General features: G+C 64.2%; 2 protein-coding genes and 3 long non-coding RNA genes across 8 annotated transcripts; 3 read left to right on the top strand and 2 right to left on the bottom strand.

Annotated features, from left to right (window-relative positions):
* Nucleotides 1–268: 268 nt before the first annotated feature.
* On the bottom strand, nucleotides 269–8,998 carry LOC127050978 (kelch-like protein 42). Of its 2 annotated transcripts, none has more exons than XM_050952773.1 (4): nucleotides 7,777–8,998; nucleotides 5,935–6,660; nucleotides 2,970–3,270; nucleotides 269–488 (listed from the first exon to the last, which is right to left on the bottom strand). In XM_050952773.1, the coding sequence occupies exons 1-4, from the start codon at nucleotides 8,074–8,076 to the stop codon at nucleotides 355–357; spliced, it is 1,461 nt and encodes a 486-aa protein (XP_050808730.1). In that variant the 5' UTR covers nucleotides 8,077–8,998; the 3' UTR covers nucleotides 269–354. The 2 variants fall into 2 exon arrangements, with proteins under 2 accessions (XP_050808730.1, XP_050808726.1); XM_050952769.1 differs by having other exon boundaries at nucleotides 409–2,127.
* LOC127051352 (uncharacterized) lies at nucleotides 4,367–5,969 on the top strand. Of its 2 annotated transcripts, none has more exons than XR_007774476.1 (3): nucleotides 4,367–4,693; nucleotides 5,633–5,706; nucleotides 5,906–5,969. It is a non-coding gene; the product is annotated as an uncharacterized LOC127051352 (long non-coding RNA). The 2 variants fall into 2 exon arrangements; XR_007774477.1 differs by lacking the exon at nucleotides 5,906–5,969 and adding an exon at nucleotides 5,839–5,878.
* Nucleotides 7,888–13,204, top strand: LOC127051359 (uncharacterized). Its single transcript, XR_007774478.1, has 3 exons — nucleotides 7,888–7,986; nucleotides 11,266–11,376; nucleotides 12,941–13,204. It is a non-coding gene; the product is annotated as an uncharacterized LOC127051359 (long non-coding RNA).
* On the bottom strand, nucleotides 9,040–21,624 carry CHKB (choline kinase beta). 2 transcript variants are annotated; one of them, XM_050953250.1, is made up of 11 exons: nucleotides 21,439–21,624; nucleotides 20,537–20,645; nucleotides 17,165–17,278; nucleotides 16,699–16,832; nucleotides 15,871–15,975; nucleotides 15,393–15,451; nucleotides 15,077–15,164; nucleotides 12,246–12,354; nucleotides 10,938–11,044; nucleotides 10,536–10,617; nucleotides 9,044–9,911 (listed from the first exon to the last, which is right to left on the bottom strand). In XM_050953250.1, exons 1-11 carry the CDS (start codon nucleotides 21,618–21,620, stop codon nucleotides 9,855–9,857), a joined length of 1,146 nt encoding a protein of 381 aa, XP_050809207.1. In that variant the 5' UTR covers nucleotides 21,621–21,624; the 3' UTR covers nucleotides 9,044–9,854. The 2 variants fall into 2 exon arrangements, with proteins under 2 accessions (XP_050809216.1, XP_050809207.1); XM_050953259.1 differs by lacking the exon at nucleotides 10,938–11,044 and having other exon boundaries at nucleotides 9,040–9,911.
* Nucleotides 18,596–20,175, top strand: LOC127051347 (uncharacterized). The gene is made up of 3 exons (XR_007774475.1): nucleotides 18,596–18,657; nucleotides 19,702–19,826; nucleotides 20,003–20,175. It is a non-coding gene; the product is annotated as an uncharacterized LOC127051347 (long non-coding RNA).
* Nucleotides 21,625–22,755: the final 1,131 nt, after the last annotated feature.

Genomic DNA, 22,755 nt, shown 5'->3' with positions numbered 1-22,755 from the left:
ATCAATATTTATACACAGAAGTAAACAAAGTGATTAACAAAAGATAATGGTCATGCATAATCAATCAAGATTTTACAGGAAAAGCAAGTTAACAAGTAAATGCATAGAGATAAAGGCTAATGGCTATTTGAGAAAAAGGGGGTGTCATGAGTAGTTTGCAGGTCAGTGCTTTGTTCAAAAGGGTTCAGGAAGGATTATGCAGAGACAGCCAGTCTGGGTGTGTTTTGGCTCCCCAAAGTTCACCAAAAGTTTAGACCCAACAGCAAAGTTCTTAGTTCAGGCTTGTAGCAGTGATGGAGTAAACTGCAGGTTCAAATCAAGTCTCTGGAGAACATCCCCCGCTGGGATGGGTCATCAGTCCTTTGTGCAGAGCTTCAGTTTGTAGCAAAGTCCCTCCAGAGGTAGGAAGCAGGACTGAAGACCAGATGGAGATGAGGCATCAGCCTTATATAGGCACTTCCAGGTGTAAGAACACTTCTTTGTTCTTACTGTGGAAAATTACAGCAAAATGGAGTCTGGAGTCACATGGGCAAGTCCCTGCACACCCTGCTGAGTTACAAGGCATATCTGCCTCCTCTCAATGGGTCAATTGTGTAGCTGATGGTCCTTAATGGGCCAACAAGCAGGCTAGGCAGAGCTAACACTCACTTGTCTGGGATTTTTCCCAGAACTACAGCACCAATTTGAAATACAGACAGTACACAGCCAATACTTGTAACTTCAACTACAAAATGATACAGACATACAGACAGCATAATCATAACCAGCAACCCAGAACCTGGTCTCAGACACCTTATATGACCCCCTTTACATAAGATTTGGTGCCACTACAAGACCTTGGTTGCAACCCATGTTCTATATGGTCCCAGATTATATCAATAACCTCACATGGGGCCCCTCAGAAACTGGGACTAATCACAGCCCAACCCCACCCCATCCCTGCCAGGCTGGGCCATGAGAACAGGGCACCAGCCGCACCCACCCACACCCAGCGAGGGCTGGAAGAAGTGGGGGAGGGGTGGGGGCACTCCGCCCTGGCTTTGGGCAGTAAGAAGGTGGCAGTGCTGCCTGCTGAGCCCAGGGACACCCCCAATGATGCCCCCCGCCCAGCCCAGAGCCCCCCCAGGAGCTTGCCCTGGGCTCAGAGCCAGCCCCAGAAATAGCAGCTGGTATGTGGGTGAAAGGGCAGCTTGATAAATAAGGAGGAAGGGGGCTGGGAGCAGGAGGTCGGGGGGGGCAAATGGCAGCAACAATGGAGGCACCAGGCTTAGCCCCTCCCTTACCCTCCCAGGAACAGGCAGCACCCGCCTGGGGTCCCTGCGAGTTCCTCCCCCATGGGTCAGTGCCCCGGGAACTGGAGGCTTGTGAGGGACGCCCAGCCCCAGATCCAGGCTGGCTCCCCCCGCTGGGCTGGCACTATGGAGACCCCCCAGTCCTCCCCCGCTGCAGCCTCTGACCAGGACGAAGGGTCCCTGGAGCTTGGGACCCCCCGGGCTCCTGTGTCAGCCTCTGTCCATCCTTCGCCTGAGGAGATCCCGCCGCAGGTGCAAACGCCGGGCAGCAGCCGCAGCACCGGTGCCAGGTCCTCAACGAGCCAGCAGGTCATCAGTGGGCAGACGAGCGCCCCCTCCCCCGGCGGGTGCCACACTCCACTCGTGGCAGGGCATGAACCCCGGGCTCACCACGAGGGGGTCCTGCCCACCAGGGGGAGGGGCCCCTCAGTGCCCCGGCCGGCCCCCGCCTGCCCCTGCTCACTGCCCAGCTCCCCACGGGGCGAGGGGGGCGCGGAGAAGTGCAGGAAGAATAGGGCCTCATAGGAGAGGGGGAAGGGCGGGGCGGGCAGCGGGCAGCAGGACAGCGAGCCCAGCTCCAGGGCCAGCACCGTGCCCAGCTCCGGAGCTGCCATGAAGAGGCGGCTGCCCAGGGCCACGCCCTGCCCCGCCAGGGTGCACTTGGGCAGGCTCCGCGCAGGGCCCCAGAGCCGGGCCCCTGGGCTGAAGGAAATCACCACGTTCTCCTGGGCGTTGCCCCCCACCACGTAGAGGGGCTCTGAGCCCCCCAGGAAATAGAAGCCGGGCAGGTTGGCGTCGGCTCGCGTCAGCGTTGGGAGCAGCTCCTGCCATGTGTCTGCAACGAGAGCGCGCAGGTGGGACTGTGCCGCCCCTGCACCAGTCCAGACCTTGCCCACCTGGCCTGGATCCATCCTCACCCTGCCCACCCCCACACCTGTCCCCCCACCCTCACCCCCCACACCCACCCTCACCCTGTGCACCTCACCCCACCCACCCCCACACCTGTTCTCACTCTGCCAGATCTCACCACACCCCACCCACCCCCACACCTGTCCCCCCATCCATCCTCACCCTGTGCACCTCACCCCGCCCACCCCCACACCTGTCCCCACCCTGCCTGGACCTCGTTCCACCCCGCCCACCCCCACACATCCCCCCTCATCCTCACCCTCACCCCCCACACCCACACCCATCCTCACCCTGTCCACCCCCACACCTGTCCTCACTCTGCCAGATCTCACCACACCCCACCCCGCCCACACCCACCCTCACCCCTGCCCATCCTTCACCTAACCCCAGCCTCTCCCCCACCTGTCCCCACCCTGCCTGGACCTCGCCCCACCCCCAACCCTTCCTCACCCACACCCTTGCCCCAGCCTCACCCTACCCATCGACCAACACCCCCCCAGCCTCCTCCCCCTTCCCTCTGCACCCTGCGAGGCCCAGTGGTCTGGGAGCTGGGAGGCTCCCTGAGAGAGCCCAGCAGATGCCGGGAACGGGCCAGGAACTCGGCCGTCTCTGATCGCAGCCCAGCCGCAGGGAGGAGCAGGTGGCTGGAGATGGGGCTGAGATGGGGACGAGGCTCCATGTGGCACGGCTGGGCCCCTGGGGCAGGGGCTCTCTCCCCAGGGCGGCTGGTCCCCTGCCCGGGCAGTGCCAGGCGCTGGCTCTGCTCACCTGCCCCGACGTCGTAACGCAGCAGCAGCTTCTCGCCCGTCCTCTGCACGCTGCCCAGGGCGTAGATGCTGCCGGCGTGAGCCGCGCAGAGCGGCAGGTCGTGGGACAGCGAGAGGGCGAAGGTGAAGTCGGTGAGGGGCAGCGAGGAGACGAAGGCCCACGAGTCGCTCCAGGGGTCGTAGCGCTCCACGGCCGCGTACAGAGCCGTGCCGCCGTCCGGCGCCAGGAGCGTGTCCAGATACCAGCCCCCGATGGCATAAATCCGCTGTCCCACCACCGCTGTGCTGAAGTGCCGCCGGCGCTGCGAGGAGAGAGCGGGGCGGGGGTCTGGGAACTCAGGGCTGACCCCGCCGGGAGCCCCTCACCCTGGTGTCTGGGTGCAGCAGGCCGAGCCCAGCCCCACGCCATGCAGCTCCCGGGGGGGGAGCGGGGGGGCAGCATCTGGCCTGGGGGTCCAGGCTGAGAACTGGGGGTGGGAGCATGGCCCTGGGAGACTCCGAGCCTGGGGCAGCTGGTCCCATATCCCATCCAGCTGCAAGTGCCAGGGGCCCTCAGAATGGGGCCTTCACGGGGGAGCCAACGAGTGCCAGCAGGGAGGGGACTGCCAGTGCTGGGGGAGGGATCTGTAGCAGGGGGAGGGGTACCAGGCACGAGGGTACCAGGGAACTGACCTTTAGCAGTAGGGTAGGGGGCTGCCAGCGGTGGGTGAAGGAGCAGTACTGTGGGGGTACAGACACGGGGGTACCAGGGCACTGCCCATGAGTGGGGGATGGGCTGCCAGTGCTGGGTGAGGGAGCGGTAGGAGGGGGGTACCAGGCACAGGGGTACCAGGGTACCAGCCACTGACCTCTAGCAGCAGGGGGTGGTGGGTGAGGGTGCGGTACCAGAGGGGTGAGGGGTACCACGGCACTGACCTTCAGTGTTGGGTGAGAGAACAGGGGGGGCATGTGACGGAGTGTGGGGCAGGGTTCCCCTCATTATGTTGTATGTGAGCCTGAGTCTTACTCTTCTACATGAATACTGTGTGCCTCAGTTTCCCTGTGGATTGCAGTGATGCCTCGGTGGTGGGGATAAGGGTCTGTGACTTTTGCTGAGGCCCTTGGGGGCAGGTGAGGCAGCTCCAGCTGCCTACAAGTAGGCGATAGCCGGTGCCCTTCATAACCAGAGACCCAGGAGGGGGATGTGGCCAGGTGACACTTTGCCCTGGAAGCGAGACAGACCAGAGGAGGGGCAGTGGGCATGGCAGAGGTCGGGCTGCTGGAGGGGTCAGTCTCCTGTTTGGGACCCAGAGTGGGGAGTCCAGGGGCACCATGCGCTGGGGGTCCCCAAGATGGACTTGGCTGAAAGCTCTTGCTTTCTGGGTAACAAGCTCTGTTCCCATCGACTAACAACCCGCCTGTGTCACAAGCTGCCTGGGAGTCACGGCTGACTGTGGATCGGGGGGAGGGGGCACAGGGCCCCTCTGGCTTCCCCAGGGGTCCCGCCCTGGAGGCCCTGCCAAGGGGAAGTGCCCAGCGGGAACAGGGGGCTGAGTGCTCCCAGGTCAGTCCCAGGAAGGCCATAGGCGGAAAGGCTCCTTGCCCTGGGGGTGTCCCAGTGCCCAAGTCCTGGCTGGCTTCATACAGAGCAGTTCCAGGCCTGAGTCTGTGACAGGGGGTCCCCAAGGCACGGGGCACTAACCACGAGCAGGCGGTGGGCTGGCAGCGGTGCTGGATGAGGGATCTGTAGCAGGAGGGGGGACCAGGGCTCAGGGCACTGACCTTCAGCAGCGGGGCGGGGGGCTGGCAGCAGTGGGGGAGGGAGCAGTACCAGGACATGGGGGTGTGATGAACTAGGAATGTTCTTAATGTTTGCTCTGAATACTGTGTTGGTGCCTCAGTGTCCCCATGGCAGTTCTTAAGTATCTAGGTGATGGAATCAGGGTGTGTGATTGCTGCAGAGCAAAGGGCCAGTGCCCCTAAATGCCTGATGCTCTGTCTCCTAGCAACTGATGGCCTGGGCCCCTCCCCTGCAAAGGTGCCAGCTGAAGGTGTTGGAGACAAAGGGATCAGGTGACCTCCTGGCCCGGGAAAGGGGCTGAGCGGAGGAGGGGCTGGAGGGGGTTGTTAGTCTGGAGCTGGCTGGGGTCGAGGAGTGAAGTGCAAACATGGGGGTCTGGCTCACTGCCCCCCAGAATGGACCCGGCCGAGGGGTCCGGTTCGCGGTCGCTACAAGCTCTGTTTTAGACCCTGTTCCTGTCATCGAATAAACCTCTGTGTTACTGGCTGGCTGAGAGTCACGTCTGACTGCAAAGTGGGGGTGCAGGACCCTGTGGCCCCCCCCAGGACCGCACTGGGGTGGACTCGCTGTGGGAAGCGCACGGAGGGGCAGAGGATGCTGAATGCTCCAAGGAGAGACCCAGGAGGTGAAGCCGTGTCTGCAGGGCAAGAAGCTCACAGTCTGCTCCAAGGGAGAAGAGGCTCCCCAAAGTCCTGCCTGGCTTGGTGGGGAGCAGTTCCAGACCATCACCCGGGGACTCCATGACAGGGGGTACCAGGGCATGGGGCACTGACCTTCAGCAGCAGGCGGTGGGCTGCCAGCGGTTGGGGAGGGAGCAGTTGCAGGAGGGGGTGCCAGCGCACTGACCTTCAGCAGCGGGCAGTGGGCTGCCAGCAATGGGGGAGGGAGCAGTGGGGGGTACCAGGGCACTGACCTTCAGCAGCGGGGCAGTGGGCTGCCAGCAGTGGGGGAGGGAGCAGTGGGGGGGTACCAGGGCACTGACCTTCAGCAGCGGGGCAGTGGGCTGCCAGCAATGGGGGAGGGAGCAGTGGGGGGGTACCAGGGCACTGACCTTCAGCAGCGGGGCAGTGGGCTGCCAGCAGTGGGGGAGGGAGCAGTGGGGGGTACCAGGGCACTGACCTTCAGCAGCGGGCAGTGGGCTGCCAGCAGTGGGGGAGGGAGCAGTGGGGGGTACCAGGGCACTGACCTTCAGCAGCGGGGCGGTGGGCTGCCAGCTGCCGGCCAGCGGGTTGTAGCGGAAGGCCGCCATGCGGAAGGCGAACCCGCGGGCCCCGCAGCGCTCCCGGTAGCCGCCGAGGAGGAACAGGTAGTTGAGCAGCTGGGCGGTGCTGAAGCTCCACTTGTCGGCCCGGAAGGGCAGCTCGGTGGCCCGGTGCCAGGTGCCCCCCTGGGTCAGGGGGAGGCAGTAGAGGCCATGCAGGGGCTCCGTGGCGGGGGTGGCCGGGGCCCTCAGGTTCTCCTTGCGGAGCACACACAGCTGCTGGGGGCCCCGCGTCCGGAGCCCTGCCAGCTCCTCCTGCAGCGCCGGGGCCAGCTGCCCCGTGACGGGCGCCAGCTCCAGGAGCTGGGCACTCAGGTACTGGCACAAGACAGCCCGCATCTCCGGGCAGCCGATGGCCTCGGCAAAGTGCAGGTAGGACAGGCAGTTGTGGGGGCGCAGGAGGGTGCGCAGGGCCAGCCAGCACTGCTCCAGGAAGGAGGGCACCAGCAAGTAGCTGGCAGCCTGGATGGCGGGCAGCAGCTCCTCCTCGCCCAGCCCAAAGTGCCCCAGGAAGACAAACTCCAGGATGGCGCGGAAGGCGCCCGATGGGACGTGCTCCAGCACCAGCCGCCTCTCTGCAGCCTCCTGCATCTGGGAGCGGGCCAGTGCCCTGAAATACGCGCTCTCCTCAGCCAGCCGGGCCAACTCCACCTGCAGGCACCAAGAGACCTGGCCCAGCTCGGGTAAGGAGTCAGGGGCTGGGGGCAATGCCATGCTGAGCAGGGGGACGCCAGCTCCCTCGAGGCAGAACGTCTACAGACTCCTGTCCATTTATCCCCAGCAGGCACCAGGCCCAGCGGGCTCAGCCTGCCCCCGTCTCTGCCCGCAGGCAGTGGGGCCGCACCAGCAGCTCTCAGGGGCCCAGCGGGCAGCTCCTTGGGGCAGAGGCAGGCCGGGGACAAGGGATGGGGGAAATGAGAGGGGGTGGGGCTCAAGAGGGAACTGCGAGGCAGGGGCTCCCCTCATGCCTGCTCCCTGGTGCTACAGGCTCTGGGCATGGGGGGCTGTTCCCAGATGGGAGGGGGTAGCTCTGGGGTGCCAGGGTCCTTGGCCCTGATCTCATCACCCCACACCAGGGCCCCCGCTTGACACACTGCACTGGAGGCAGGCACTGAGCGCAGCCCAGGCCTCGCCCCACAGCACAAGGGGGGCATCTCCAGGCGGGGGCTGCAGACCCACCCATGGTGTTAGTCTAGCCACAGACAGGCCTCCGTGGTCCCAGCCAGCCCCTTGTCGGGGCCGGGCTGGGCCCCAGTGCGTTCTCAGGCCCGGGCCGGCCCATCGCTGGGATGAGCCCATCACCACAGGCCTGGCCCGTGAGGGTGGCAGCCAGCAGGAATCCATGCGAGTGGAGGCTGGGACCTGCAGCCTGAGGGCACCTTGGCTCACCCAGGGACAAGGGCAGAAGGGACCCAACGGGTGCTTTGGGCTGCAAGCTGCTGGGCACAGAGCCCTGGGGGAGACCCACCCCCTTCGTGCCAATGGGGAGGGGCTCGCAGGACGCTCTGCTCCACTGGGCACAGGCCCTGCCAGAGCCAGGGATGGCAGGCTGAGGCACTGGCGCTGCATGCACCCAGTCCCAGCCAGCCCACAGGACAGGGCTCAGCTCATGGGTAAGGGGCCAGGGGCCCCAGAGTGCACCCTGCCCTGCAGGACGCCCAGGCCCCCAAGCAGTAACACGCAGCCTGTGCAATGGCATTTGTGGGGGCTGCAGGCCCCGGGAGCGACTGGCACAGCACCAGGAAGGTGGTATTTTGGGCAGCATACCTGGAAGGCACAGGGATCCGTCTGGACGGTAATGAGGGGCAGCCCTGCCCCTCGGCTCCAGTAGACCCTCTGCTCAGGGCTGCTCTCCCAGGGCTCTGCCCGTGGTGCCAGGCCACCTGGTCCCTTGCTGGGCAGCAGGAAGAAGGTCGTCAGGGTGCGAAGGAAGCACAGGAGGCAGCTCAGAGCCCAGCCAGCCGCAGCCCTCGGGGGGTGAGTCACGGCGTGCCAGGCTGCAGCCCACAAGCCTTCCTCTACCCACCTCTGGCTGCGCAGAGTGGCACAGAGGGCCCTGCGGGGCATGGCCAGCGGCAGCTCCTGCAGGAACGTCCCACAGCTCGGCCCGGCTGAGCGTGGGGCAGCCGGCAGTGCTGGCGCTCGGCAGCACAGGAATCTCGGAGCCGAGCTATTTTTAACCTGCTCCCAGCCAGCGAGCAGGAAAGCTGAGCCCCCCCTAGGCCCCAGCCCATCGGTGCCCCATGCCAGCGCGCAGGCAGCAGGGCCTCTGGCCAAGCAGAGCAGCACAGGAAGGGGAGCGCCCAGGCTCCACAAGTGGCTCCTGCAGGCTGGGCACTGGGGGAGGGAACGGAGCCAGGCAGAGCGGGCCGTGGGTGGCACCCCAGCCTTTGGCCGCCTGTCACCGATGCAGCCTGGAGCAGCAGGCTAGGCTTGGGAGGACAGCAAGACATGGCTGTGGAGCCCGCCCTAGGCAGGAGCGGGCACCACAGTGGATCGCAGCCACGCCACTCCAGCTGGTAGCCGGGGAGCACCAGCACGGCCAGGGGCCCAGCAGCAGAGCCCCGTGGCAGGCGGGGGCCATGACAGCTCCAAACACGCTGCCCCCTTCCACACTGCCAGAGCTGGGGGGCTGGGGCATTAGGGCTACGCTGCGCTGCGCCTCTCCCAAGCACGATAAGGGCCTGATGGCACCAGCCTCCCCTCCCTCTGCCAGCATCAGTGCCCATGTGCAGGCCTGAACCCCCCCCACTGCCCTGGCCTGGCAGCCGGCCCCCAGGACACTGAGTGCCCTGGGCAGGAGGAGGGACAGCCAGACAGACGGACACAGGCAGACAGCACCAGGCATTTATTGGTCTGAGTGCAGAGTTCACAGTCCATTGCTGGGCAGCGGAGGGCCCTGCCGGGGCTCGGCTCCGAGGGGGCGGCAGCAGCAGGCGCTGGGGACTGGCAGAGAAAGCGAGTGCAGAGCTCCGGCCACAGGGCCCAGGCAGGGAGGAGCTTTGGGGCAGGGTTGCAGCACACGCTCCCCACACTCCCTTCCCCAGCCGGAGCAGGGGACACCCCGCTAGAGCCCACCCCGCATTCCCAGCAGCGGGAAAGGCGCTGGAGCCAGGCCAGCACTGCCCTACAAACACCCCCTGCTTCTCCAGAAAAAGGCCCTGCGGGGGGCAGGGGCAGAGCACCCATGTCTCCCCCCGCAGCCCACGCTCGCTGAGCCCCAGGGGGCCCCCAGGTTACATCGGCAGGCAGGAAGGGCACTAGGGCGGCAGAGCTGGGCAGCGCCGCAGGCCAGGGGAGGCAGAGATGTAGGGACAGAGGCAGACGCACATGTGGCAAATTCAGCTCCCAGGCCCCACCTCCCAGTGTGCAGCCCCAAGTGCACTCGCAGGGAACCCAGGGTAGCCGAGCCCCTCCGGCCCCAGAGAGGGGCCGAGGCTGCAGCCGCCCTGCTGAGCGGGACCCCCACAGCCACACAGAACATCCGCCAATGGGCAGTGGGGAGAGCCGGCCCCACACAGCCCACCCTGGAGGGGGTGGGGATCCTCACTCCCCAAACCGGAATATGAACCGTTTCCCTCCCCGACAGCCCAGCCCTGCCCCCAAACGCCTGCAGGGAGACCCCCAAATCCCACCCCTGCTCACTGGCCAGCCAGGGCACTCCCCCGTCCCAGGAGGCAAGGGAGGCTGGTCTGGGGGCATTGGTCCCTTGGGGTCCTTGCCAGCTGCTGTCCCCTTGGCGGGGAGGGGCCACTGCGCTGCTCCGGCCAGGCCCCACGTGTCTGCAGCACAGCCAGCCCCGGGGCCTGAGGCAGGCGAGCGCAGGGCAGGCAGAGCCGGGCCGGTCACGGGCACTGCGCCTTCTGCTGGAAGTAGGCCTCGAAACGACACAGCGCGTAATCCTGCACAGGGAGAGAGCGTCAGGCTGGGGCAGGGACCCCCCAGAGCCCCCTTGGTGTGGGGGCAGGAGAACCCAGGGACCCCGCGCAGCCCCCCCAGGCATGGGGGCAAGGCCAGAACTGGGACCCCATGCAGCCCCCCCAGGCATGGCGGCAGGGGAGCCCAGTCGCCCCACACAACACCCCCAAGCCTGGGGGCAGGGCCAGAACAGGAACCCCGCAGAGGTCCCCAGGCGTGGGGGCAGAGGATCCCAGTCGCCCCACGCGGCCCCCCCAGGTGTGGGGGCAGGGCCAGAACAGAGACCCTGCAGACCCCCTCAGGCGTGGGGGCAAGGGAGCCCAGTCGTCCCACGCAGCCCCCCCCAGGCGTGGGGGCAGAGCCAGAACACAAGGACCCACATGCAGCTGCACTGAGGGCCTGGCACAGGGAGGCAGCAGGTACCCACAGTGCTCAGCAGGGCAGGTCCCTCCTGTCCTGCAAAGGGAGAGCTTAGGACAGACGCCCCTCGAGACACCGAACCAGGCTGCCAGGCTGGGCCCCCCTGATCTGTGCCCCGTCTCAGCAGGCAGCCCTGGGCAGTGCCCTGTGGGAGTCAAGGGGCAGAGTCGCCCCTGCCCTGTGCTCACCAGGTAGCCGAACTCAATGGTGGAGATCTTCGCCTGCAGGATGGACCAGAGGCCCCAAAAGAAGTGAGAGGCCAGAGCAAACCTGAGGGGAGAGATCAGCCATTGGGGAGACGCTGGGAGAGACCCCCTCCCTGTGCCATGTCCCAGACTCCACCCCAAGCCTGCACAGCCCCCCCAGTCCCCAGGGCACCTGGCTTCTCTTCCAGAGCCCCTCGGGCACCCCCAGGCTGTGCAGCAAGGCTGGGAGAAGGAGCCTGCAACAGATGCCTGACTGCACTGGAGGGCTCTTTAAAGAGCAGATCTGTCCTTGAGAAGGGCAGCAGGGTGGGGGTCCTCCTGCACCAGCTCCGTGTGGGGGAAATAGGAGGGGTCTCCCCTTGCTGCCCCCAGTCACTCACTCACCGGCTGATCTCAGTGAGCATCTCCTCCTCGATGTGGGCCTGCTCCTCGTGCGTGGTGTCCCCGCGCCGGCCCGAGTCCTCCCACAGGTAGTGCCGGATGAAGTGAAGCTGCAGGCAGGGCAAGCAAGTCTCAGCATCAGGCCCCGAACGCCGGGTGGGGAGCTGGGGTGTACAGGGGATGGGGAAACTAGGGTTCTGCCTACCTGCCCAGAGCGAGCTGGGTACTCCTGGGGGAATTCTGCACCACTGCACATGCACAGAATTCATGTCCCCCACAGAATGATAGATTCTGCCGGGGAGGTGCTGCAATTTCACTTTTTATGCACCAGAGACTGTTGTGGACCCAGAAGAGTGGGCAGCTGGCTCGGGGCGGAGCAGCCAGCCGTGGAGAGGGAGGCGGAGAGGCTGCATTCTTCACAGCGCCCTGCCTGCGAGGCCAGGTGAGGAGGCATGGGATATTGGGAGGGGATCAGCACATGGCACACAGGGTGCAAGTGGTCACACAGACTGGGGTTCAGAAAGGCTAGTGGGGTGACAGCACTGACCCAGGGGCTGAATGGGAGTGGGGTGCAGGGCCACAAGGGGATGAGGGGAGAGGGGTGGCTGAGTGGAGCGTGCAGGCTCATGTGGGGATTGGGGCAGATGTTCCTGGCTGAATGGGAGAGGCTAGGGGTCACCCAGAGCCTGCATGGGGGAGGCTCCCCAACTCCCTAACAATTCTCCCCCCACAAAACCTTCTCCCAGCCACACCCACCAATCCACCAGGTTCATTCCCAGGCTCATTCCCACTCTCTCAGCTCCTCCGTTACCCTGACTCCCCACAGCCTCTGCACTGCCCCTGAGGGGGGCGGGAATCCAGTTCTGTATTAGAGTAGAAATCAATTACTCAAAAGTCTGTATCAACAAGCCTAGCGAGGACCTATTTGTCAAGAAACGTTTCCTGAAGCTTGTGTGTTCTCTGTACTGTTACAGACACACTTGCTGACTGGTATTTTGAAATCCATTACCAAAACAACTGAAACTGGCATGATTATACTGTTACTTTGACAAAATATGCAAAATTTTGCAGAATTTTACAATATTTTGCACAGAATTCAAGGTTTTGGTGCAGAAATCCCCCGGGAGCGGCGGAGCTCCCCGGGGCACGGGGCTCAGAACTAGGCCCCACACCCAGCAACAATCCCAACAGTTACAGCCCCACCAACCAGCGCGCAAGCACCTCGCCCCATAGGGCAGCAGCCTGGCAAGGATCGGACTCACTGCCCGCCTGCCCCCCCCCGGGGCTCCCCTAGCCGGGCAGCTTGGTTACCTGCTGCTGGCGCGTCGGGTAGTTCTCCATGGAGGCCTGGTAGTAGGGCCACGTGTCGTGGGTGTAGTCGTACACCCACTCACAGAAGTGATTGCCAATGTCAAAGCCCCTGCAGGAAGAGGGGGGGTTAGGCGCTTCCATGCTTGCAGGGTGCCAGCCTCCTCGTGGCCCTGATCCCACCCCAGCAGGCAGCCGCAGCAGAGCTGCTCCAATAGCCCCATATGGGTCCCACAGACAAGGGAGCACTGGCCTGGGCAGCCACCCCCAGAGCTGCCCCAACAACCCCATTGTGACATTATGAGTGTAATATAATCTTTCATTGAAGGTGACAGGGCCAGAAAGAGTTAATTACCTCCCAGACTGACCTGACCCAGGGCCGACTTCGAGACTTGTTAGGAAGATATGTAAATGAGCAGAGCTTCGAAATGCAAGTCGGCATTGTTAGAGGTAGAAGGGGAGGTATTTGCTCAGGGCTTGGGATGTAAGCAAACAAGTCTTGTCTATGCTATAGCTCTGATTCAAAGATCAAAAAAGGAGTATTAACATTTAGGAAGATATTTGAGTGAAATAGTGTTATTGTCTCTATGTCTCCATGAAGGTTGGGGTAACCTGTATCTGAACTGTTTAAGGGATAAATTCCCCTGCGCTAATTGCCAGGATGTTTGGAAGGAGAGTTAAGCCCATTGTTTTCTCAGGCCAAAAGGCTGCTGGAAATGTATAAGAACGCTAGGACACGATCCTACTTCATCTCAGATCTGCTTTGGGTTTCAAGAGGGGGAAACCTTAAGCCACAAGGATTGAGATCCCCAGTCACTGACTGGAGTCACCCTGAATATGGACATTGGACCACAACCTCTGGACTATTTCTAAAAGGACTTTTGGCAACTACAAGCTCATCTCTACTATGTATCTGAACCTCAAGAATTGAATTCAAGTCTGTCTGTATATTGATCTTTTAACCAACTCTCTCCCTCTCTTCTTTTCTAATAAATTTTAGTTTAGTTAACAAGAATTGGCTCTAAGCGTGTATTTTGGGTAAGATCTAAGTTACCATTTGACCTGGGTCTGGGGCTTGGTCCTTTGGGATCAGGAAAACCTTTTCTTTTATATGATTTCCATACATATGTACTTAGATTCCCAGAAAGCCTTTGACAAGGTCCCTCACCAAAGGCTGTTATGTAAATTAAATTGCCATGGAATAAGAGAGAAGGTCCTTTCATAGATTGAGAACTGGTTAAAAGACCGGGAACAAAGGGTAGGAATAAATGGTAAATTCTCAGAATGGAGAGAGGTAACTAGTGGTGTTCCCCAAGGGTCAGTCCTAGGACCAATCCTATTCAACTTATTCATAAATGATCTGGAGAAAGGGGTAAACAGTGAGGTGGCAAAGTTTGCAGATGATACTAAACTGCTCAAGATAGTTAAGACCAAAGCAGACTGTGAAGAACTTGAAAAAGATCTCACAAAACTAAGTGATTGGGCAACAAAATGGCAAATGAAAAGTAATGTGGCTAAATGTAAAGTAATGCACATTGGAAAAAATAACCCCAACTATACATACAATATGATGGGGGCTAATTTAGTTAAAACAAGTCAGGAAAAAGATCTTGGAGTCATCGTGGATAGTTCTCTGAAGATGTCCACCCAGTGTGCAGACGTGGTCAAAAAAGCAAACAGGATGTTAGGAATCATAAAAAAGGGGATAGAGAATAAGACTGAGAGTATCTTATTGCCCTTATATAAATCCATGGTACGCCCACATCTCGAATACTGTGTACAGATGTGGTCTCCTCACCTCTAAAAAGATATTCTAGCACTAGAAAAGGTTCAGAAAAGGGCAACTAAAATGATTAGGGGTTTGGACAGCGTCCCATATGAGGAAAGATTAAAGAGGCTAGGCCTCTTCAGCTTGGAAAAAAGGAGACTAAGGGGGGATATGATAGAGGTGTATAAAATCATGAGTGATGTGGAGAAAGTGGATAAGGAAAAGTTATTTACTTATTCCCATAACACAAGAACTAGGGGTCACCAAATGAAATTAATGGGCAGCAGCTTTAAAACAAACGAAAGGTAGTTCTTCTTTACACAGCGCACAGTCAACTTGTGGAACTCCTTATCTGAGGAGGTTGTGAAGGCTGGACTATAACAGTGTTTAAAAGAGAACTGGACAAATTCATGGTGGTGAAGTCCATAAATGGCTATTAGCCAGGTTGGGTAAGGAATGGTGTCCCTAGACTGTGTCAGAGGATGGAGATGGATGGCAGGAGAGAGATCACTTGATCATTACCTGTTAGCTTCACTCCCTCTGGGGCACCTGGCACTGGCCACTGGCGGTAGACAGATACTGGGCTAGATGGACCTTTGGTCAGACCCAGTACGGCCGTTCTTAAATTCTTATGATGAGATAAGATTTTCAGAATTTGTCATCATATGTTTGACGTGTGTCTGGACGGAGGCCTGAGGCTGGGCACTTTAAGGGAACTGTGTTGTTTGAACTTCTGAGTAACCAGTGAGGTACTACAGAAGCTGTTTTGTGCTGGTTGGTAAATCTAAGTCTTGGAATATCCACCAGCATTTGGGGTTTGTCTGCCCCGTTCTGTTTGCAGTTCAACCTGATTGAGTGACCTCAGCTGGCTCCCACGGGCAGCACCATCACACCTGTGTAGGTTGCATGGCCCCGGGAGAGCACCAGGCCGGGCAGCCGTCCCCAGAGCCGGCCTGACAGCCCCACGTGGGCGACACAGCCCAGGGAGAGCACCGGGCTGGGCAGTGGAGGCCCTATACACGCCAGTTTAGGCACACCCACCCTGCCCCTGCCTCCCATCACCCACCTGTAGTTGTAGCTGCTGTATTCAAAGTCAATCAGCATCAGCTTGTCAGTGGGATGTGACTCACGCCCAGCCAGCAGCAGGATGTTCCCTGGGAAGGGAAAGACCAGGTGAGAACGTCTGCCTTGGGGAGCCCCTCAGGTCCCACATAGCCCTGGCCTGGGGCTGAAGCAGGTTAGTCCCTGGGCAGAGCTTAGGCTGCTCCCCGGGGCATGCTGTGCCTAGGCCAGCGAGGTTCCCCTGACCTGACCCCAGAGCAGAGCAGCGCTGTACCGACCGCTAATCAGCGACAGGGGCATCTCACCCCCCTGCCACTCACCTTCCTGCACGTCATTGTGGCAGAAGACCACAGGGGAGGGTGTGGACTCCAGCAGCTCCCTGGAATTGAGCGGAGAGAGACGTCAGCAGACAGCCCGCTTCATCGCTTCCAGTCCCCCAGGCTCTCCAGCACGGGGCGCTGTGACGGGGAGCCCCAAGAAGAGCAGCTCTGACGCTGCTAGCTTCTGCCACCCGCTGTGCTCAGCGGTGCCAGGCAGAGACCCACCCACCTCTGGGCAGAGGAGCCAGAGCCCACCCGCAGGAACAGGGAGGGCAGCCGGTGCCCACCCGCCGGGGAACCGGAGCAGGATGGGCGACGGGGGATGGGCCCATGGGCCTGCTGCAGTGCAGAGCTGGGGGAACCAGCAGTGAGAGGCACCCCAGAGGGCTGGGGGGGCACCTTTCCAGCCAGCCCCAACAGCAGTTTGCCCTCCCCCACCCCCACATGGCTATGGCCGCCCCTTGGGCCCTGGGCTCACCTGAGGCTCCCCATTTCCTGCTGCAGGTTATAGGCTTTGAGCTGGTTGAACTTCTTCCACTGGGCTTCCTGGGGGAAGGTGAGCTCGGCAATCTGCTTCAGGTACCTGGAGCACAGGGTCCTGTCACCTTCACAGGGCAAGGCCCCCCAGCCCTCGTCCCCTGGGAGCAAGGGAAACCCCCGCACCCCAGCCTCTGGGAGCAGGTACCTGGAGCACAGGGTCCTGTCACCTTCACAGGGCAAGGCCCCCCAGCCCTCGCCCCCTGGGAGCAAGGGAAACCCCCGCACCCCAGCCTCTGGGAGCAGGTACCTGGAGCACAGGGTCCTGTCACCTTCACAGGGCAAGGCCCCCCAGCCCTCGTCCCCTGGGAGCAAGGGAAACCCCCGCACCCCAGCCTCTGGAAGCAGGGGAGACCCCTCCCACCTCCGGGAGCAGTGAGATGGGGATTCCCCCAACACTCACTCCTCTCCCTCATGAGACCCCCCCCCCCCCCCACTGGCCTCCCCTGGGAGAAGTGAGGAGATGAGGAGACATCCCCCACTCAGTCCCCCACCCCAGCAGTGAGATGGGGAGGGGCCCCTCCGCTCGCCATAAGACAGTGCCCATTATTCTCTCTCCTGGTCCCATGGCACTGCATCGAGGGGTGCTCCCCTCTGGGCTATTACTGCAAAGTGATGGGGGGTGACTCCTTGCCAGCCACACTCTAGGCCCCCACTGCTGCAGGGGAAGGGCCCCCTGGGGGGACGCAGCTGGTGCTCAGAGGGGCCATCCGGGACGACCCAGCCTGCAGGCCAGAGAACCCCGGAGCAGTGCTAGGGAAGAAGTTACCGTTCCATGGTCCCAAACAGCCACTTGGGCTCCTTGTTGAAGGGCATCACCATGCCGTGGAAGCGGGACATCTTCATTGCAATCTCCCTGGAGATGTCGGGGTCCTGCAGGTCCTCCGTGCGCAGACGCCGGCTCTGGGGGGACACGGCAGGCATGAGACAGCCTGGCCTCCAGGGAATGGGACGTGGGCAGCAGGGAGCCCAGGGCTTGCTTGGCCTGGCATGGAACCTCCAGTGCCGGGGGAAGGGCAGGCCCGCTCAGCACCCCCGGGAACCCACAGGTCTGAGCCAAGCCAGCCAGGATGGGCACAGAGCCAGGGCACGGCCAGGCACCTGCCCCGTGCGGCAGCCATTTGGGCCTCATCAGCCCTTGAAGTCAGGCAGGGAGGTCTGTGGCCAGCCCGTTGGGGGCCAGGGGTCCTGCGTGGGGGAAGGACAAAGGGTAGGCCACCCAGCGAGGCCCATACCGGAATGTACTGCTCCAGGCGCCCCTGGGGAAAGACCCCGTAGAGCCGCGGCCCCAGGGCCCGCTCTGCCAGGATGGCAAACATCACGCTCTCCAGAACCAGCGAGTCCACGCCCTGCAGAGACAGAGGCATGAGTGAGGGGCACCCACCCCCAAACCTGCGCAGCCGGGAGAGGGGCCGTGACCCCGAGATCCCCACACCCTGCACAATCCGGGGGGGGAGCAGACTCTGGGACTCCCCAACCCTGCACAATCCTGGCGGGGGTGGTGGACCCTGGGACTCCCCAAGCCTGCACAATCTCCGGAGGGGGAGGTGGTGACCCTGGGAACCTCCCAACCCTGCATAATAGGGGGGGAGTGACCCCCACACACTGCTTGATGCCAGGGTGGGGAGGCAGCAAACCCACAATCCACCCCAAATGCACAGTCCTCAGGAACCCCCACCAGAGAAGAGGGAACAGCATTAATCCCCCCAGCCTTAAACCCTTCACTGGCCCATGCAAAAAGCTCCCAGGAATCAGCATCCAGCAGCAGCAAGCTGGACAGAGGTGTTTCTCTAGCCCGGAGGGTGCTGCAGGGCTGGGATAGCCGAGGGGCTGCGGGTTGGGAGTGAGGGGCACTGGCAGGGCTGGGAGGGGGCAGGGCTGGGATGGCAAAGGGGCTGCGGGTGGGGACTACAGGGCACTGGCAGAGCTGGGCGGCAGGGCTGGGATAGCAAGGAGCCGCAGGTGGGGACTGGGGTGCAAAGCTGGGATAGCAGAGGGGCTGCAGGTTGGGAGTGAGGGGTACTGGTAGGGCTGGGATAGCAGGGGGCTGTGGGTGGTGAGTGAGGGGCAATGGCAGAGTGGGAAGGAGCAGAGCTGGGATAGCAGGGGGCTGTGGGTGGGGACTACAGAGCACTGACCTCCCAGGAGGGGGCAGGGCAGGGATAGCAGGGAGGTGTGGGTGCAGACCATGGGGCAATGGCAGAGTGGGGGGGGGCAGGACAGGGATAGCAGGGAGGTGTGGGTGGGGACTATGAGGCAATGGCAGGGCTGGGATAGCAGGTGGGGACTACAGGGCACTGACCTCCCAGGAGGGGGCAGGGCAGGGATAGCAGGGAAGTGTGGGTGCGGACCATGGGGCAATGGCAGAGTGGGAGAGGGCAGGGCTGGGAAAGCAGGGGGCTGCGGGTGAGAAATGAGAGGCAATGGAAGAGTGGGAGGGGGTAGGGCTGGGATAGCAGGGGGCTGCGGGTGGCGACTATGGGGCACTGACCTCCCAGGAGGGGGCAGGGCAAGGATAGCAGGGAGGTGTGGGTGTGGACCATGGGGCAATGGCAGAGTGGGGGGGGGGGCAGGGCTGGGAAAGCAGGGGGCTGTGGGTGAGAAATGAGAGGCAATGGAAGAGTGGGAGGGGGTAGCGCTGGGATAGCAGGGGGCTGGGATAGCACGGGGCTGCGGGTGGGGACCATGGGGCACTGGCAGAGTGGGAGGGGGCAGGGCTGGGAAAGCAGTGGGCTGCGGATGAGGGGCACTGGCAGAGTGGGAAGGGGCAGGGCTGGGAAAGGAGTGGGCTGCGGGTGGGGACCATGGGGCACTGGCAGAGTGGCAGGGGGCAGGGCTGGGATAGCAGGGGGCTGCGGGTGAGGGGCACTGGCAGAGTGGGAGGGGGCAGGGCTGGGAAAGCAGCGGGCTGCGGGTGAGGGGCACTGGCAGAGTGGGAGGGGGCAGGGCTGGGAAAGCAGTGGGCTGTGGGTGAGGGGCACTGGCAGAGTGGGAGGGGGCAGGGCTGGGAAAGCAGCGGGCTGCGGGTGAGGGGCACTGGCAGAGTGGGAGGGGGCAGGGCTGCGATTGCAGGTAGATGTGGGTGGGGACCATGGGGCACTGGCAGAGTGGGAGGGGGCAGGGCTGGGAAAGCAGCGGGCTGTGGGTGAGGGGCACTGGCAGAGTGGGAGGGGGCAGGGCTGGGATAGCAGGGAGGTGTGGGTGGGGACCATGGGGCACTGGCAGAGTGGCAGGGGGCAGGGCTGGGATAGCAGGGGGCTGCGGGTGAGGGGCACTGGCAGAGTGGGAGGGGGCAGGGCTGGGAAAGCAGCGGGCTGCGGGTGAGGGGCACTGGCAGAGTGGGAGGGGGCAGGGCTGGGAAAGCAGTGGGCTGTGGGTGAGGGGCACTGGCAGAGTGGGAGGAGGCAGGGCTGGGAAAGCAGCGGGCTGCGGGTGAGGGGCACTGGCAGAGTGGGAGGGGGCAGGGCTGCGATTGCAGGTAGATGTGGGTGGGGACCATGGGGCACTGGCAGAGTGGGAGGGGGCAGGGCTGGGAAAGCAGCGGGCTGTGGGTGAGGGGCACTGGCAGAGTGGGAGGGGGCAGGGCTGGGAAAGCAGCGGGCTGCGGGTGAGGGGCACTGGCAGAGTGGGAGGGGGCAGGGCTGGGATAGCAGGGAGGTGTGGGTGGGGACCATGGGGCACTGGCAGAGTGGCAGGGGGCAGGGCTGGGAAAGCAGCGGGCTGTGGGTGAGGGGCACTGGCAGAGTGGGAGGGGGCAGGGCTGGGAAAGGAGTGGGCTGCGGGTGGGGACCATGGGGCACTGGCAGAGTGGGAGGGGGCAGGGCTGGGAAAGCAGTGGGCTGCGGGTGGGGACCATGGGGCACTGGCAGAGTGGGAGGGGGCAGGGCTGGGAAAGCAGTGGGCTGCGGGTGGGGACCATGGGGCACTGGCAGAGTGGGAGGGGGCAGGGCTGGGAAAGCAGCGGGCTGTGGGTGAGGGGCACTGGCAGAGTGGGAGGGGGCAGGGCTGGGAAAGCAGCGGGCTGTGGGTGAGGGGCACTGGCAGAGTGGGAGGGGGCAGGGCTGGGAAAGGAGTGGGCTGCGGGTGGGGACCATGGGGCACTGGCAGAGTGGGAGGGGGCAGGGCTGGGAAAGCAGTGGGCTGCGGGTGGGGACCATGGGGCACTGGCAGAGTGGGAGGGGGCAGGGCTGGGATAGCAGGGGGCTGCGGGTGAGGGGCACTGGCAGAGTGGGAAGGGGCAGGGCTGGGAAAGGAGTGGGCTGCGGGTGGGGACCATGGGGCACTGGCAGAGTGGCAGGGGGCAGGGCTGGGATAGCAGGGGGCTGCGGGTGAGGGGCACTGGCAGAGTGGCAGGGGGCAGGGCTGGGATAGCAGGGGGCTGCGGGTGAGGACTACAGGGCACTGGCCCCACCTGGGAGGGGGCAGCGCTGGCCTAGACCCTGGCCTCACCTGGGGGCGGGGTGGATTACAGCCCCCCCCGTTGGCCCCAGTGGCTCGCACGGAGCCTGTCGCTGGGCTGACAAGCTCAGGCCGGGTCGGGCCAGTTCCCCCAGTCGCTGGCCCCAGCCGAGCAGGGCGCAGGACGCGGGTTGCTGGGGGAGCCTCACCTGCAGAATGGCCCCGTAGACGCGCAGCAGCACCTGCCGGGGCTCATCGCCCACGCTCAGGACGCGGTCCGGGAGGCTGCACTTGTACAGCAGGTTACTGAGCCCCCCGCTGCAAAGGGAGCAGAGCCCAGATCAGAGGCCAGGGGCCGGCACCGGGCAGGGCAGCAGCACGGGGCACAGCCCGGAAGCCTTGCGCATCCCCCCAGGCAATTTCAGCCTGAGCCCGCACAAGCGAGCTCCTGCCGGGGGGGGAAGCGGTTCCCACCCGTCCCCGAGCACGGCCCGGCCGAGGGGCCCCAGGCTCCCACCCCTGCACGGGCACACGCAGCCTGGCCCCGGCCCTGCCCCACAGCTCGGGGCCGGGGCTCCCCCCTCCGGCCCAGGCCCAGGCAGGGCTCTGCCCCCGCGGCCAGGGCATGAGCCGTACAGCGCCGCGCACGGGGAGGGGCAGCAGCGGGCCCCACTGGCCTCTAGCAGGAGCCGCCCTGCGCCGTGGGCGGGGCGGGCCGGGGGTCCCGTGAGCCGAGTGCGCCCCCCGCCCCCCGGGGCTCCAGCGCGCGGCTTCCGCGGGGCCGCACGAGACCCGCCGGCTCGACTGGCCGCAGAGCGGGGCTGTTAACCCGGAACCCTAACGACGGCACCGCGCCGCGGGCACGAGGATCGATCCCGGTCCGGTCCCCCCAGCCCCGCCCCGCCCCGCCCCGCCCGGTCCGGACCGGTCCCCCCAGCCCCGCCCCGCCCCGCCCCGCCCGGTCCGGTCCCGCCAGCCCCGCCCCTCCCGGTCCGGTCCGGTCCCGCCAGCCCCGCCCCGCCCCGCCCCTCCCGGTCCGGTCCCGCCAGCCCCGCCCCTCCCGGTCCGGACCGGTCCCACCAGCCCCGCCCCGCCCCGCCCCGCCCGGTACCTGACCGGGCTGATGCCGAACTCCTCGGGCGCGATCAGCTTCCAGGAGCCGGCCAGGAACTCGCGGCACCACAGGAAGGCGCGGAGCCGGGTGCGCGCGGGCGGGGCGGCGCCGCGAGGGGAGCCGGGAACCGCGCACTCGCCATCGCCCGGGCACCGCGCGCCGGGGTCCTCTGCCTCCATCACCTGCTTGCCGCCGGGCCGGCCAATCACCGCCCGCCCTCGCCGGCCTCCGCGAATCACCGCCCGCCCCCGCCGGCCCTGACCAATCGCCGCCAGCCCCCCGGCGGCCCCGGCCAATCACCCCCCCGCCTCCGCCGGCCTCCGCCAATCACCCCCCGCCTCCGCCGGCTCCGACCAATCGCCGCCAGCCCCCCGGCGGCCCCGGCCAATCTCCGCCGGCTCCACCAATCACCGCCCGCCCCCGTCGGCCTCCACCAATCGCCGCCTGTTCCGACTAATCAGCGCCTGCTTCCGCCGGCTCCACCAATCACCGCCCGGCCCTGTCGGCCTCCACCAATCACCGCCCGCTCCCGCCGGCTCCGACCAATCACCGCCCGCCCTCGCCGGCCTCCGCCAATCACCGCCCGCTCCCGCCGGCTGCGACCAATCACAGCCCGCCCCCGCCGACTCCGACCAATCACCGCGGGTCCTCTCCGGCTCAGACCAATCACCGCACGTCCAAGCCGGCCTCCGCCAATCACCGCCCACCCACGCCAGCAAATCACCGCCCGCCACCGTCGGCTTCCACCAATCGCCGCAGGCCCTGACCAATCGCCGCCCGCCCCTGTCAAGCTCCACCGGCTCCAGCCAATCACCGCCCGCCCCTGTCGGCCTCCACCAATCGCCGCCGGCTCCGACCAATCAGCGCCTGCTCCCGCCGGTTTCCGCCAATCGTCGCCCACTCCCGCCGGCCTGCGCCAATCGACGCGCCCTTTGTCTCATACATTCTCTCACGTTCCGCCAATAAGCGCCTTCTCCTCACGGCGCCTCTGGAGGCCCGATTGGTCTAGTGTCGGCGAGGCTCGCGGACTTACCATTGTGATTGGCGAGACGGGCCGGCAGGGGAAGCCTGAATCAGCCAATCGTCGCGGAGCCTTTGGCAGTGGCAGCCAATCAGGACCTAGGTACCGTAGCTAAGGCCGCCAGACCAGTGGGCGGGACGCGTGCGAGCTGCAGCCAATGGGCAGCGGGGCGGGGAGCCGCAGGATGCCGCGGAACGTGGAGCTCAAGGCGCGCGGCCGGGACCTGGCGCGCGCGGAGCGCGTCGCCGAGCGGCTTAGCGGGAGCGCGGGCCGCGCGCTGACCCAGACCGACA

Source organism: Gopherus flavomarginatus, chromosome 1, assembly GCF_025201925.1.
Source record: "Gopherus flavomarginatus isolate rGopFla2 chromosome 1, rGopFla2.mat.asm, whole genome shotgun sequence".
Classification (NCBI taxonomy): Eukaryota; Metazoa; Chordata; order Testudines; family Testudinidae; genus Gopherus; species Gopherus flavomarginatus.
Note: the sequence above shows the minus strand (reverse complement) of the source record. Positions and strands in the feature narration are given on the sequence as shown.

Bases quoted from the DNA above. Each gene is read 5' to 3' on its own strand.
- LOC127050978 (XM_050952769.1), bottom strand. From the start codon at position 8,076: ATGCCCCGCAGGGCCCTCTGTGCCACTCTGCGCAGCCAGAGGTGGGTA. The intron at 3,271-5,934 runs GTCAGTGCCCTG...CTCTCCTCGCAG, and splicing joins CCACCGCCCCGCTGCTGAAG to CGCCGGCGGCACTTCAGCAC. The intron at 2,128-2,969 runs GTGAGCAGAGCC...CTCTCGTTGCAG, and splicing joins GCGTTACGACGTCGGGGCAG to ACACATGGCAGGAGCTGCTC.
- CHKB (XM_050953250.1), bottom strand. From the start codon at position 21,620: ATGGAGGCAGAGGACCCCGGCGCGCGGTGCCCGGGCGATGGCGAGTGC. The intron at 15,976-16,698 runs GTAACTTCTTCC...CCTGTGCTCCAG, and splicing joins CTGTTTGGGACCATGGAACG to GTACCTGAAGCAGATTGCCG. The intron at 12,355-15,076 runs GTGGGTGATGGG...CTCTTCCTGCAG, and splicing joins TACAGCAGCTACAACTACAG to GGGCTTTGACATTGGCAATC.